The sequence below is a fragment of the Hakea prostrata genome, chromosome 2, assembly GCF_041222555.1.
Source record: "Hakea prostrata isolate BN-2017 chromosome 2, UWA_Hpros_2, whole genome shotgun sequence".
Classification (NCBI taxonomy): Eukaryota; Viridiplantae; Streptophyta; class Magnoliopsida; order Proteales; family Proteaceae; genus Hakea; species Hakea prostrata.
In genome coordinates this window covers 47,766,849-47,783,283 of record NC_142601.1, presented here as the reverse complement: position 1 = coordinate 47,783,283, position 16,435 = coordinate 47,766,849, and the positions used below count along the sequence as shown (strand labels likewise).

The 16,435-nt window shown below is 36.4% G+C and overlaps 1 protein-coding gene across 2 annotated transcripts; it reads left to right on the top strand.

Moving 5' to 3' along the window:
- Positions 1-3,270: 3,270 nt before the first annotated feature.
- Positions 3,271-8,403, top strand: LOC149024559 (putative amino acid permease 7). Of its 2 annotated transcripts, none has more exons than XM_089144788.1 (7): positions 3,271-3,570; positions 3,734-3,970; positions 4,391-4,484; positions 6,323-6,537; positions 6,783-6,916; positions 7,060-7,287; positions 7,405-8,396. In XM_089144788.1, the coding sequence occupies exons 1-7, from the start codon at positions 3,459-3,461 to the stop codon at positions 7,804-7,806; spliced, it is 1,422 nt and encodes a 473-aa protein (XP_089000914.1). In that variant the 5' UTR covers positions 3,271-3,458; the 3' UTR covers positions 7,807-8,396. The 2 variants fall into 2 exon arrangements, with proteins under 2 accessions (XP_089000914.1, XP_089000915.1); XM_089144789.1 differs by lacking the exons at positions 3,271-3,570; positions 3,734-3,970; positions 4,391-4,484 and adding exons at positions 4,700-5,527; positions 5,632-5,865; positions 5,981-6,074 and having other exon boundaries at positions 7,405-8,403.
- The last annotated feature ends 8,032 nt before the right edge of the window (positions 8,404-16,435 follow it).

Genomic DNA, 16,435 nt, shown 5'->3' with positions numbered 1-16,435 from the left:
TATCCCGTTTAAGTGGAATACAACACTAGATTCCAAGTCCTTTCCATTATTGAGCACGAATCTTCCCAAGCTTCTTCCTATGGGACCATCCATCCGATGAAGATTCAAATCCCCCATGTCAAACTGGAATAATCCTACCATGTCATGTAGAGGACATAAAGTGGAGCCCCCGGAAAAAATATCATGGTCCCTATTGAACCATCTGTTTGGCTGGGACCAAATAAAAAATAATACAGCAATACCAAACACCTTTGTTTTTTGGTCACAATATAGGCTATCAATTTTCCAACCCCAAAAAAATTGACTTTATTTTTGGGTGAATCACTAACTTTATATTAGGAGGTGGGATTACTAAAAGTGATGTCTTCACTTTTAGGTGCAGGCATGTACCTTGTGTCGGTGATTTATCGCTGACACGTGATGAAATTTTGAGGTGTTGCTGGGGGGGGGGTGATACGATACCCCCAGCAACACCGATTTAACATTAAGTCGGCGATATATCGTCGACAGTCGAAAACTTAGCTTGTGTCGATCAATCAACCGTTTGACAACTATCGGCAATGATATTACAGAGGTCAAGGGAGGGAGGGAGAGGCACGCATACAAGAGGGTTCATTGTGTGCTTCAGCCCCTTGATCAAACCCGAATTCTTCTCGGACCGAAGTCATCCATGGCTTCCACCCCAACCCAACCCAAACCCCTCCACGGCTTTGAAAACAAACGCAAAAACCTTGATTCGCTCTTCAACTTTCTCTTCTAGAGAAATTAGCAACTGCGTTAGGAGCCATGGGATTCGTCTGGGCAATTGTTGTTCTTCTTGGTGGTTACGCCATTAAACTACTAACAACTGATTTCTGGGTCATCACCACCATACTCATAGTTGAAGCCGCAAGAATCTTCAGCCGCAGTCATGAGCTTGAATGGCAACACCAGTCTATATGGACGATTGCAGATGCCAGCGTTCAACGTCTCGAAGCTCTGAAATCGAGCCCAAGTTTTGTGGGTTGAATCATAAGAAGAATTAGTGGATCAATCCCCAATGCTTAGAACGAAAGCAACAAAAAACCCAAAGAAAAAACCAACTCCTCTCCCGTTCCAGATCCAATCCCAAAAAGTGAAACCCCAGGTGACGTTCACAACGCCACCATCCACCGCCAAGACGACCTCGAAAAACCAGCCACCGGAGGAGGAGGAGATCGAGTGGTTTGGGATGGCTGACGGCGAGTATCCTGGGAAGGAGAGAAAGTTGCCACCGGAGGAGAAGGAGGAGATCCTGACGACGATAAACCCTGAAAGGAGAGAGTTGCAGATAAACCGTGAAACTGAAGATTGAATTGAAGACGGTTTTAGTATTTAGGTTTAAAAAAATTTAACATAAGTTTTAAAAAATCGAGCAACTTTTGGCGACATATTGCCCGAGTCACCGTGTCACCAGGGCCCGACACGGCGACACGGGCCGACATGTTGAACCTTGGATGCAGATCATTACTGACTGAGCAACCCTTGGATGGTACCAATAATAATGCTTCAAAAAACCCATTTGTAAAATCATATCTAATCCATACACTTCTACAATATTTTTACCAAAACAAAATTCCACAAGATTCTTACATGCATATTACGTAATGAATTTAACTCCACCTAACTTTCTATTAAAAGAACCAAAAACCTTCATCAAACAAAGTCATATCTAGGTATCTATTACTGTATGACATCAGATTGAAGGTATTGCTTGAAACACTATCTCACCCATATATAGTCTCAAATTAAGACTAAACTAAACACCAAATTTCCAATATTTCAACTACTTCTAGGAGAAATTTTCTTAAATGCCCCTAGGAATCTTAATTAGCTTTCACTTGCTAGAAAATTACATGGACCAAATATTATAAGGTGGGTAGACTTCAGACTTCCTTGTGTACACGCATTTCCAACTTAATCTAATATGCCAAGTGGCAACATAGAATCTTTGAAATTAACTAGATTTTTTAGAACACTTCTTTAAATAAATATATATAGAAGATACGAAGTGGTATTTATTATTAATTTTTCTTTTCTTTTGGGATCCTGTGCATCATGGTGGTGATGATAATCCTCAGAATTTTGCTTCCATGAGTAACAAATTTGGTATGATCAACAAGTGATACTGAGATTTCCCAAATTCTGAACGTATAGATCATCAATTTTGGACAACAAAATATTGATTTCGTTTCATTAAGGGACCAAACCTTTTGATAAAATGACTTATATCTTACATGATGTTAACTAATAAAATAATAATAAAAAATCATATATAGGTTTTCTTTTTCAAATTGTGTAGAAGGCTCGTTTGGCCAATTGACATGAACAAGGACCTACTTAGATTGTGACACGATGATATTCTCCTCATGTCATCTCCTTTTAATGTTTTTTTTTTCAAATTTCATTATTCCTAAGGACAATCAATTTGTTGATTTTCTAGCATTTAAGGCTTCAATGCTTCGGCTTTCCAGAAATTAGTGTTTATCATCACTGACTTTCATTTTGAATCATTTTCTTACATTTCTAGGAGTGTTTCACTTCTAAGTCTATTTTTGACTAATAAATTGATTTTTTTTTTAGATTTTTATTATTTTCCCCAAATTTTATTATTTATTATTTTTAATATTTTCCCCTAAGTTGCAGATCTTGAAAGTATTGTTGGTTTACAACAGAAGCAGTAAAACTGATTTTTCAACTATAGATTTCATGGACTTTTAAACAATGACATTATTGATAGAGACATAAGCCTGTCACTCTCAAACAATAGGAAAATTAATACATACTCTTTTCATTCTCAATCACATTCAAACTATAAAGTAAATTATGTGAGCCCACTTCATGTCTACATGCTTCAAGATTTTTCTTATTACATTTACATCCTTTATGTTTCAACTTAGATATCAATCTCATGTACCTACTGCTAGAATAATGCTATTAAATTATTTTTAAAATTTTAAAATTATCATTATTTAACCATGAAAATTATTACAACCTCTAAAGAAAAAAGAAGAAAGGAAGGTGAAGATATGATCAGTAGACCATAGTTGTTTCTTGAGGTAAAGTCATCGAAACACCTCGCAATAAAAATTTATGAGGTGTTTTTTTCTTTCTTCTTCTTCTTCTTTTTATTTAAGGCATATAAATATAATATTTGTTTCACTAAAAAAAATTAATAATTTGCAAATTAGAGGATATAAATGAAATTTATCTTCTTTTTTTTTTCATTAATTTTGAGTAGCATGAGGCATGAATAAGAAGTTAGAAAGAAGCGGTTTGGTTGGCTGTGGGGTACTACCAACCTGTCCAAACTTCAACAGTGAAAATCCAACTTCCCTTCTTTCTGTTCTTCTTCTTCTTCTTCTTCCCTCCTCTTTGATTAGTTCTCTTCTAGCTTCTTAATTTTCTTTCACAAACTCAAAATCTTCAAGGAAGCAGCCATGGGGGAAGAAAGTGAGGAAGAACATCAAATTCAGTCTCCATTGCTCGCAAACCTTCCATTACAACTCCCATCATCACCTTCTTCAAATGGGCAGTTCTTCAAGAGAACTGGTTCGTCTTCTTCCCCTTCTTCATTGCCCAATTATTATTCTACTTTGTCTTGTTAATTGGTTATCTGGGTTTGAGAACTTATGAATTTGTTTGTCAACTGTGAAACTGAATTGTGTTCAACATTGTTCGTCTGTGCTGGGGGAAAAATAATTAAAAAAAAAAGGTAACAGATGGACTGCAACAGCACACATAATAACAGGGGTGATAGGTTCAGGAGTTCTCTCACTTGCATGGAGCACTGCACAGCTTGGTTGGATTGCAGGTCCCCTGTCGATGATCCTCTTTGCAGGGGTCACCATCGTCTCAGCTTTCCTTCTCTGTGATTGCTATAGATCTCCTCAACCTGAAACTGGGCTCATCAGACATCGGTCTTACATGGAAGCTGTCAAGTATAATCTAGGTGAGTATTTCAATTTCCCATTTCCAATTCCTAATTGCTTTGCAAGCTACATTTCTATTGGTTCTCTTCACTTCCATCTCCCCTCTTTTGTGTTCTTTTAATTCAATAAGAGTTTAATGGCCCATCACTTCCCAAAAGTTGATTTTAGGAAATTTAAGGCCATTTCAAAGAAGTATACATGAACAAAGACACAATTACTCTTATTCTTATGTTTGGCACGTTGGTCAAGTGTTTATTTATTGAATGTTTGATCAGGTTCAGTCCTTGAAATTTAGGGTCAAGTGTTGAAAACAATCCCTACAGAAATAGTTTTAAGACTCTGGTTAACATGGAAACCTTGCGCACTGCATATGATCCTTTATGAAATAATTGGTAATAAAATGAGTTTGATGGATCATGGATGAATGGTTGATGATACAGGAAGGAAGAGCATATGGGTGTGTGGATTGTTTCAACAAATAAGCTTGTATGGAACGGCCGTGGCCTATACAATAACATCTGCCATTAGCATGAGGTAATGTTATCCTCCCTTCACCCTCTCCCCTTCTCTCCTTTTCCTTTTAATTCCTGTGGTTCATATTATCATCAAATTGGTATCGATGAAAATCGATGTTCATGATAGAAATATAGATTGGTTGGGTGTAGACATGTATCGATGTTGTTGGAAGGTAAATGGTCAAAATCATCCAAGTTTAATAAGACTAAGTGTTTTAACTTGAGACATGATAATCTCAATGAGTTCAATCATTCTCTCAAAATACTATAGAATCAAATTACTTTGTAATTGAGTAAAAAGTAAAATTGATAAATCTACATTATAAAACAGTAGGAACACCTTAATTCCTTCAACCACCTTTTAGTACAAATGCTATAAGAGCTAGAAAACGCCCTAGAAACAAAAAGATGCCCAAATGATGTTTGTTTTGCTAGTTGGGTTAATGACTTCCTTTTCCCCCAACGCACTCTGATGGATAAAGTTAGAAATTTCAGTAGGGAATCTTTCTTTTGGTAGATGTCAAATAAAAGTAGAGCATACAAGTTCCCAAAAAATTCCTCTTCATGGCTGTCCATTCTTTTTCGACATGTACACAAGGACCACAACAGAGGAGGAAACTTCTCTAGATATGGTTTCAACTTTCAACCTTGTCCACACTAACTTTCAGTTTATATGAAAAACAAGTATGAGAATCTGAGACATTTGATTTGATCTCAGAAACAAGTTTTTCAATTATTTGTACAGTTCTTACACTCAAAGCTATAATAATACATAATGCCCCTATGGGAAATGCTAATCTATCTTGGTGATAGAGGTTTGGGGTTTTTGTCAAGCTGATCTGCCAGTGCTGATGCAGGCCTTGTAGAGTGAAATTCAAGTTTCTGGTTGCTAAAGTACTCATTCCAAGCCAATTACTTGGGGGTCTTAGGTTCTTTATATACATTCAGATTCAGTGTAGTGAACCACATTGCCTTCTCTGACCTGGGAAAAAATGGCACTCCTATCCTCTGGTGACCTAGATAATGGTTTCTTCAAAGACAATGGGCAGCAAATACGATCTGGTAAAACTAGACAAATAATAGTTCTATTTCTTGGTTTGTAAATTTAATCTGTACTTGGGTCCTGATTTTAGTGTCTTGTGATGAGAAATGTCAACCTCTAACAGGAACATTATGGTCGGCTATTGCTCATATACTTACTGCGGTTATCGGCTCAGGAGTTCTGACTATATCATGGAGTGTTGGACAGTTAGGATGGATTGCAGGCCCAATTACCTTGTGTTGTTTAGCCATGGTCACCTATATTGCTTCTGCTCTCCTCTCAGATTGTTACAGATATCCTGATCCTGTTACTGGAAGAAGACACCACTCTTATACGGAGGCTGTTAAAACCTACCTAGGTAGCAACCAACCAACCTTTGTCTTCTCATTATTTTCTCTTCCTTGTAGGGTTCATGTCATGTAGGTTATTTCCTTCTTTTCCCCTAGGCTCTTGATTTTTCAGTGTAAGTTCAGGTAGGAAGCAAACTTGGATATGTGGCTTGCTTCAAATCCTGAGCATGTATGGATTTGGTATTGCTTATGTGATTACTACTTCCATCAGTATGAGGTACTTTTCTTGGTGAAACCAATATTTTTGTATACTTGAGTAACATAAATAATCTAAAATAGTTGGCATGTTTGTGAAGTTAATGGAATATTGGAATGCTTCTTCACCATTGAGGCAATAAATTCTTCTGTAGTAATGATCGATATCAAAAAATTCAAAACCTCGTGCTCTTTTTGTCTTTTCACTGGCTTCAACTGATTTCAGTTTTTATATTTGATCTTCCCTTTCTCTTTATTGGGTTACTACAGAGCTATTCAGAGGTCAAATTGCTTCCATAAAGAAGGACATCAGGCTCCATGTGCATATGGAGATACTTCGTATATGCTTCTGTTTGGAGCTGTTCAGATTGTCTGTTCTCAGATTCCTGATTTTCGTAACATGGAATGGCTCTCTATTCTTGCATCAATCATGTCCTTTTCATATGCTTCCATTGGATTTGCACTTGGTTTTGCTAAAGTAATAGGTATGCATTTTCTTTTGGCTTGGAGTTCTTATTTTTGTTCACCATAATCACCTGTATGGATGTGTGACAAGATCTGGTGATGGAGTATTGTATACTATATAGTTTGCTTGTAGAAAGGCTAATCTCTAGATAAACAAAGAAACAGAAGTCTTCTATCATTTTTTTTTTCTTGTTCAGGAATTGGTAGGCAAAATTGGACAATTTAGTACATACAGATATTCAGTTTTTCTCCTTTGTAAATACAGGAAACAAACAGATTAAAGGAAGCATCTCTGGAGTGCACACATCCACAGCAGCTCAAAAAGTATGGAAAGTCTCTCAAGCACTTGGAGACATTGCTTTTGCATACCCATACTCCATAATTCTAATTGAGATACAGGTTGGGTCTTTTCATTTTGATTTAACTAAGATGTTCAAGGTTAAATCATTAGTTTATAAATATAATTTACCAAAATGATGTTTAATTTGTAAATTTAGTAAGAAGAATCTAACTATGAAATGAAAAAAATTGCGAGATTGAAGGACACACTGAAGTCTCCCCCACCTGAGAACCAGACAATGAAGAAAGCATCAATGACTGCGATCCTTATAACCACCTTCTTCTATCTCTGCTGTGGTTGTTTTGGGTATGCAGCCTTTGGGGATGAGACTCCTGGGAATCTCTTAACGGGTTTCGGATTCTATGAGCCATATTGGCTAATTGATTTCGCCAATGCTTGCATAGTTGCTCATCTGGTGGGAGGATATCAGGTAATATTTTTCTTCAAGTGGCTGCAAAATGGGTGCTTTTCTCTCTTGCATAGTTGGGCTTAGCTCATATATTTAGCTCTGATGATAAATTTATTGTGTTTGAATTTCTTCCCATAGGTATACAGTCAACCTGTATTTGCAGTTGTTGAAAGGTGGTGTGCAGAGAAGTTCCCCAATAGTGGATTTGTGAATCATTCCTACAACATCAAAATCCCTCTATTGCCAGATATCAAGATCAATCTTCTTAGGCTGTGCTTTAGAACCTGTTATGTTCTATCAACAACAGCACTTGCAATGGTCTTCCCCTACTTCAACCAGGTTTTGGGAGTGTTGGGTGCCATGAACTTTTGGCCATTGACCATATATTTCCCTGTGCAGATGTATTTTGTTCAGAGGAAGATTGAACCTTGGACAAGAAATTGGATAGCTCTTCAATCTTTCAGCATTTTCTGCTTGCTTATATCTTTGTTTGCTTTGGTTGGATCAGTTGAAGGACTCATAAGTGCAAAGTTAAGCTAAGAAACTTGTGCAACTATAATCATTCTGTGACACAAAGCTGGAGTTCTATAGAAAAATAGCTGCAGAAATTGTTGTATTTGCATTTAGTTGCAATAATAGCATTAGAAATAGGATTTCCAGAAGCTACCTCCATAGCTGTTTTCCTCTCCCCCACCTCTGTCTGGTTGCAAATAAGGGAAACAAAAGGAAAGTGAAATCATCTTTAGAAGAGAAGAAAGTTGGGAGGTGGTGAGGTGGGCCCAGCCCAGATGCGTGAGTGGAGCGAGAAAGAATTGTCAACTTCTACTTCTTGTCAATTTCGATGTAATTTTTCTTTTGGTGCAACATTTTTCTCCTTAAAATATTGTTCTAAGGGGCTTCATGTGTCCCCTAGAACCAGAACTGAAGAGTAAAAATAAATAGCAAAGTAGAGACTAAGGCTCTTTTTGGTATCAATTCTTATTCTCTATCATGCCTATTTAAAAGAAATAAGTACAAGAATTCATTATTGGTCAAGAATGAAAAATGATTTGGTGAATTTTGAAAATAAATTATAGAATGAAAAATAAGTTTGGTGTTAAAATAAAAAATTGTTAGAAAATAATAGTGAGCAAGTGAGAAAAGAGGAAAAAAAATATCGTTTTTATAAAAAAAATGTGTATTGACTATTTTACCCTCATCTTAACTATAAAATTTTAAGTAAACTTGTATATAAATGAAGAGAATGAAATTCTCTCCATAATCCATAATAGACAAAAAGTCCATTATGAATTTTGGAGGTTTTTTTATTATTTTAAATAAGAATAATACAAATAGATGCCAAACAATTTAAAATAATGAAAACTTTTCAAAATTGAGGATGATAATTGATACCAAAAAGAGCTGAAATCTTTAGAATAGTTTAAATTTGTGATTAGTCGATATAAACATAAATAAATATGTTTGGTATGATTTATGACACTTATTCAGTTATTTGGCTATTTCTCATTAAGATAAATTGATTTAAACATAAATTCATAAATGGATCAAGAGATGTTTATGATTTATTGTCATAAATTGTTTATTTGGCCACTATTAATGAACATATGCAGAATTACTACTTAAAAAGAGTTAAATTGTAAAGTTACAAAAAATTAGAACAAAACATTACTTTTCTCTCTTTCCAACTTCCACTTTGCTTACATCTCCAAGTAAAAACATTTTAGGGATGTCGAAACTAATCTAAACTAATAAAAGTGAACCAAATAAAATTCAAGGCCAATGTCATGCTTCTTCTTTTTTTTTCTTTTTTTTTTTTTTTTTTTTTTTGAGATAGAAAAGAAAACTATATTACTAAAAAGAGTTATGTGAGATACACTTCTTCTCACCAATTAAAATACTATTGCTGCTATTACTATTTGCAGCCCATAGTGCCAAATTAGTAAAATTAGAAAGAAGTGAAGGGGATTTGAAGCTACAAAACGCTGCTCCATCGTAGTTTGTCAAAATACTAATCAACTGTGTTGTCAAAAGCATCGGCCAAGTCTGTTGACATGGTTTGGTTAGCAAGTCAAAGACCGTTTCCAAATTGCACCAAATTTCGTATGCCCTAGTACCCAAAGATGATATTATAGATAATCCCACTTGAATTGCCCCTATTAATGCCTCCAAGCTGTCATTGCTTTCAATTTTTCCTGTGATCAGATAATAAAAGCTTCCATTTTCTACAATCCCCAAACACCATCCTGCTTTGTTCAGTAGTTTGTTAGATACCTCTGCACATAAGTGGGTAAGTCAAAGACCGTTTCCAAATTGCACCAAATTTCGTATGCCCTAGTACCCAAAGATGATATTATAGATAATCCCACTTGAATTGCCCCTAGTAATGCCTCCAAGCTGTCATTGCTTTCAATTTTTCCTGTGGTCAGATAATAAAAGCTTCCATTTTCTACAATCCCCAAACACCATCCTGCTTTGTTCAGTAGTTTGTTGGATACCTCTGCACATAAGTGGGTAAGTGGATGGCTTTTATATATGTTCTAAGTTCATAATTTTGTTGGGCATGCCATAAGAAAATTCTCATGCCTAGGTTCCAGCCCTGCATCAATGGGGTTAGAATGCCACAGGTTAAGTTCAGTTATCCATCTATTGACATGGTTAGGCCAATGTCATGTTACTATTATAAAAGTATGAACTCAAGAGAAATGACTACATTTTCTATTTTCTTAGAAGTCTTTTTTTTTTTTTTTTTTTTTTTTACGAGGAAAAAGTTTGTATTACTTAAAAGCAGTTACATAAGTAGAATTGTAGGTTAATATCTTCATAGCCTACATCTGTCGCCATAAATGCGATTTTGGTGAAGCATTGTTGGAGCTCAGGGGATGAGAATACATCAAAACCTGATTGCTAGTGTTATGTTAGCTAGATGTAATAACTTATCTATTACAAACAAAGGCCAAAATGTTGTTGTTGGTTTAGGTAGGAGTTGTGCTAGCATCCCCAGGTTACTCCAGACCAATTTTACTTGAATTCCAAGATCATGCATAGCTTTGATTCCATTAAACAGTCCCATGCACAAGTATTCCTTCAAGTGTATCGTTAGAATTAATCTTGCCAAAATTGATGGAAATTATATGTCCATCGCCTGCTACCCCCATGTTCCATCCCACGACGTTCAACCGTTTGTTAAGAACCCCTGCACACATTAAAACTACATTAGGCAAACGTGGCATATGATTATATATATTATCAGCCACCCATGTTGATTCAAACGTATTATTAGTTGAACTAACAGAAGGGTCGTGTATTTCATCACGACTTGTTTTTTTTTTGTGAAGATCTAACCCATATATTAATACTAGACATAATTATGGTTGGGTCAGGCATTTCCTTAAAAGTCTTTAATCATTTGATTTGCATACAATAATAAAGATTTTTTTTTTTTTAACAGTTTACCCACTTTAGTGGGAGAGAAACTCTAGGCACTCCACTTTAGTTCAAAAAATTACAGGAAAAGTTACCCACAATTAATTTTTTGAGTTAAAATTTGTTAAGCCAATCAAATGATGCCCTTAGGGATAATGTAATGACTAGATTACCCTCCCTACCTAACCCTTCACCTATTTTCTTCCTACACTTTGCTGGAAACTGCCTACTACTGCTGAAAATCACCACATCCGCTCTTCTTGCTGGCAACCATTGCCCTCACTTTCTCCCCTCCTATTGAAAATCACCCACCGTCGTCCCCTTTCGCCCTAAACCATAATAACTACCACCCACCATGATGCTTCCTTGGTGTCATAATCTATTTGCTTATCTACCGTGTTTACAGGTGCTATCTTGCTTTATCTCTTCTTAATCTCAAGAAAGAGTAGCTTGTGAAACAAGAACCCAACATAAAATCATCTCCGATCAAACCCATTTGGGGGTTAGAGCGAATGGAGATTGAAAACTTAATTATTAAAACCCTGACAATAAAAATTTAAATTGAAGGCATTCAAGAGAGATTTTACAGCAGCAGCAGATGCATGGACTATCTTTAATTACAAATAATATAAACTCTATTGCACCACTAACCTAAGAATCAAAATAGTATGAAAACTATATATTAGTAGTTTTTTGCCAATTATTTTGAGGTGTTCATAAAATTTTCTCAACAAAAAAAATCATATATTAGTAGTTTTGGATCTCAAGCAAAAAAAAAAAAAAAAAAAATAAAATGTAGTATTCTTAAAATGTCTCACGTCATATATCACAATTTCAAACATTTTTTTGTGCTCACTTATTCACTTGTATTCATTACTTCACATTATATAGTTTGAAATATTATTTTCTTTCATAATACATCCAACAATCTTATAACTAATGGTTACTTATGAATATTACTTGGGATGGGTTTATTTAGTTGAAAGTTGGTCCAACTTAATTTTGACAAGTTTTACCAACTTTGTAGACACACCCTCTCAACAGCCAATGGTAACACCAATATGGGGCGGGGGCTTTTACCAAGGAAAATTGGAAATTGTCAAGGGTGTGGCCAACCCTTGACAATGCACAAATTGCGCAGAAAATTCAGGCCCAACATCTTTATGCTTCTTAAGACAAAAAAACACAAATGCTGTTATAAGGGGAATCATGAGAGATCTAGGCATTGTAGAGGCTCCTCTGCCTTGGTGATGGAAATTGAGGCAATACACGATGGGATGCAATTTGCTTCATCAATGAACATCACAACTTTTTAGATCAAACTGGTAGCAGTGAGGCTATTTAATGAACTTTACTTTCTGTTTTGGAAAAAAGAAAAAACCTAAAACCAACTCAAACTAAACTGATGATATATAATATATTATTTACCTAGCCATGCCAAACTCATTTCATGTTATGTAATATATTATATCTAATAATAACCATATACATATCCTATTACTTACTATGATTGATTAATATTTATAACTATGTCATAAACATAAAAATAAAGTATGTCAAAGAGAGTCTAAAAGGAGATGAGAGAGTAAATGGAAGAGACATAGAAGAGGCAAGAGCAACGATAGAGGGGAAAAGGAAAAGGAGAAGTTGGAATAGAAACCCTTAACCTTGAGATGTGAGAGTTAAGACTTAAGATCGAGTACATTGGACAAGAAATATTTAAAGCAAGATTTTGTCAAATGTAAATATGAGTACTTTCTGAAGTTCACCTTGCACTCCCCCCGTCTGAATCGTGCCAAGTAGATGGAGAACGACAAAATCTCTCAAGCAGCAATCTCTTCTGAAGTACTGGATTTGGTGCAGCGAAGTGCTTTTGATCGAGAGGGAGGAACTGATGCCACTGAAGACGTAAGAACATATGTTGAAGTTTATGAATAGGAGATTGATAACGAAGAGGAAGGGGGGTAATGTATCAGAGAATGAAGATCCCTTGTCAAAGGAGAAATTAAGAACGTTTGCGTAGGTGGGCAATCTCTGATAATCAAACTGGTAGGCAAGAGCAAGACGAGTATGTTTTTCTCTCCACAGAGGGGAGGATTTCTATATTGCTCTAAATTCAGTCTCCAGGAGGACTTACAAGAGAGTGCTGACAGATGGGCTATGGCTAGTAGCAGATCATTATCTTTCCATCAAAAGGTGGGAATCTTACTTCGGTCCATCGAGTATGGAGATCACAAAATTGCTTGTGTGAGTCACGTTTTTGGGAGTATCACACCCCTCCCCACCGCCGACCACCACTGCCCCCACCTTTCCCTGACGGAAATCACCCTCTCCGGTCATCTTCTCCTCCTCCACTCATGAAATCTAAACCCTCCTTGAATTCCTATGAGATCTAAATTCAAAAAGAGGGTGAAAAAAGGGGTAGAAAACACCATCAAATACCTAAAATATTTAATTTTCTGTCTTGTCAATGCCTACTTGTAGGCCAAAAAGTGTTCTCTCCATGTCATCTACTATATTAGTCTTTCAAATTCATCAACTAGATATGTCCTCCCGCATATACTCCCATACTCCATCTCGTGCTTCCTAACGGTTTATTAGATACCCCTCGCATACAATAAAACAATATTATTAGTCGTTTGTATATCACTATAAATATGGCTTACAAATTGTTGGGGTTGCTCAATATAATTTTGTATAGGGGTTACCTAGGGGTTAATACTGCTATCCTCATTCATATGCAGTTTTAAAGTTACAATCCATTGGTTAGTTTTAGAGAGCACCATCGATGGGTTGGGTGTTTTTTGGTTGAATAAGCTGGAGTTTCTCTCTTTCCATTTAAAGTAACAAGTGATTATAAAAACTGAAAAAAACCATGTGATGATTTGCTTATCCAATTGTAAGCTTGAGAGAAGGTTATTGCACAAATGCAAAATTGAGGTATTGCTCTAATTTTATGTCCTTAACCCCAATGGTCTTGCAACATGAATTACAAGAAATAAAGATATATCATATTGTCTCATTTTCTTTCTAGCACAAAGCACAATCTGCTTGGACATTTGCCCATTGAGATGGTGTTGCTAGTACCGATATTCCTACATCCAAAACAAGTTCAATTTTTTTTTTTTTTTTTTTTTTAATTTGGGTGGATAGGTAACTTCCACCATTTTGATAACTCATATCTTTGGGATGGGAAGCGCACTTTTAAGATGGTGCGAAGAACCAATTTAATTGAGAATTCCCCAGTTGGGTATGATATTGGCAATGAAATTAGGGGTTGGGAAGTAGAGGAAGGTGAAGATGACTCCCTATTCAAAGCTTGAAAGTCGTGAAAAACCTCGGCCACTTTTGCCTCTCCTAGCCAAAGAGAGAAATCTTGTAAAGATGTCAGTCGAATCCTTGTTGATGGTGTCCAAGGATCAAACCAGAAGGAAGTTTGCGTTCCATCCCCTATTTTCGCTCCACCATTGTCTATAACGAGGAATGCTTGGTAATATTGTTCCATATCCAGGATCCATTCTTTGTGGAGACTTTAGGATAAAAAAGAGAATGACCCTTAAAGTATTTTTCTCTCAAGACTCGAACCCACAGTGCCTCCGGATTAGTGATAAGTCTCCATCCCTGCTTCAGTAGCAATGTTGAGTTGTAATCCTCCATTTTCTTAAAACCCAATCGCCTAATTCTTTTGCTGACAACATTTTCCCCATGATATTAGGTTTATTTGCCTATTTTTGTGTGAATGGTCGTTCCAGAACCTCTGACCGATAGCATCTATCTTTGTGCAAATTATCTTAGGGAACCTAAAACATTGCATTTGAAACAATGCCATCGATTGAAGTGCAACATGCATCAATACAACTCTTCCTGCATACCATAAATTTGTTGCTTTCCTATATGCCAATTTCCTTACCATTCTATCTAGAATTGCTTGTAAGTTCTTTGTGTTTCCTCATCCAGCCAGCAATTATGTTCCCAAATATGTTGTCTCCCCCTTAATTTATGATACTTTTAGTTTTGAAAGTATCAGATTTCTGGTTTCTCTTTGAATTTGCAGTTAAAGAAAACCCCACTTTTCTCAAATTGATTTATTGTCCTTTCAAATCTGAGAATAGTTCGTGTACTGCCTTCAATGCTAAAACATCCTCGGATTCAACTATGCAAAAGAGAAAGGAATCATCTGCAAAAAAGAGATGGGTGATCTCCGGGCCCCCTCTTCCCACTTTGATACCTTTTAACAGGTTAAAGGATCTATACTCATCAAGTAGTCGAGAGAGCACCACCATAATTAATAGAAGAAGGTAAGGATTGAGAGGATACCCTTGTTGTAACCCCTGTGACGCAAAGAACCATGAGTAAGGGGAGCCATTAATTTTACTAAAGAAGGTGGGAGAAGAGATGAGGGCTTTAGTAAGCTGACACCAATGACTATCAAATCCAAAGAATTGAAAGAGTTTGATGATAATTGCCCTATCCACCCTATCATAAGCTTTGGACATAACTAGCTTTAGGGCAAGATAACCAATCTTACTACGAGTCTTCTTCATGAAATGAAAATTTTCGTGGGCCACAATAATCTTATCAATGATTTGTCTGTTGGCCATAAAGGCTGATTTGGTGAACGATATTGGGGAGAAGAGGCCGCAATCTTTTGGTCAAAAATTTTGCAACTATTTTATATGAAACATTACATAGACTAATAGGTCGAAAATCAGCCACTGATGTCGCCTCTTCCTTTTTAAGATGAAGCAAATGGAGGGTATGGTTCACTCCACTGGGGAGTTGGCCTTCCGAGAAAAAGGTTGTGACAAATTTAATCACATCCTCATTAATTAAATCCCAATACCTTTGATTGAAGAAAGTATTAAACCCATAAAACCCAGGGGCTTTGTAGGGGCCAAGGGAGAAGACAACATTCTTAATTTCAAAGGGGTCAGGGGTAGCCAACAGAGTGTCAGTTCCCATCCCAATGTGGGGGGGAGAAGGCATTCAACAAACTCAAGATCCAATGGGTTGGATGACTGATACAAATGGCTCATGTAGTTATCAAACACCCCCGCAATCTCCTTAGGGTTAAGAGACAACGTCCATTATCTTCAATAAAGGAAATCATTCTCCGGTGGTGAATAATTTTAGCAGAGAGATGGTAGAATCTAGTGTTTTGTCCCCATTAGAGATATACTTACCTCAAGATTTCTGAAACCAGAACATTTCCTTTGCATCAAGTGCCCAAGCCATCAATTTTTTCTCTTGGCTAACGAGATCCCAAATAAGTAGGGGTAGTTGTTTCAGCAAGTCAACTTCGAGGTAGTCGGGTGAAAAAGATTATCCACATTGTTGAAAACTGATTTGTTCCAATGTTGTAGAAATCTAGAAAAGATTGGCCAATTTTTCATTAAGGGGTATGCTAGAATTCTCTAACCAAGCAGTTTGAATATCCGCTAAAAAGTTGGGGTGAGAGAGCCATGCATTTTGAAAGTGAAAGAGTTTCCGATTATTGACAAGCACAACACAAGGTTCGAGTAAAATGGGATTGTGATTAGACCCAGTAGCGGGCAGTTTTGCAACCCGAGGGTTAGAAAAAACAGCTTATCCAATTTGGGAAGAAAAAAATTTGATCCAATTTTCCTTGACAAGATTAGGGTGTTTTTGTCTATTGGTCCATGTGTAATTATGTCTAGGGGCAGAAATTTCAGTAAGGTTGGCTTCATTAATGATAGGTTCAAAGCAGGGAGTGTAGATGATGGTT

Excerpts from the sequence above, each read along its gene's own strand:
- LOC149024559 (XM_089144788.1), top strand. The coding sequence starts at position 3,459 with ATGGGGGAAGAAAGTGAGGAAGAACATCAAATTCAGTCTCCATTGCTC. Across the intron at positions 6,917-7,059 it reads TAATTCTAATTGAGATACAG|GACACACTGAAGTCTCCCCC; the intron begins GTTGGGTCTTTT and ends GCGAGATTGAAG. Across the intron at positions 7,288-7,404 it reads ATCTGGTGGGAGGATATCAG|GTATACAGTCAACCTGTATT; the intron begins GTAATATTTTTC and ends TTCTTCCCATAG.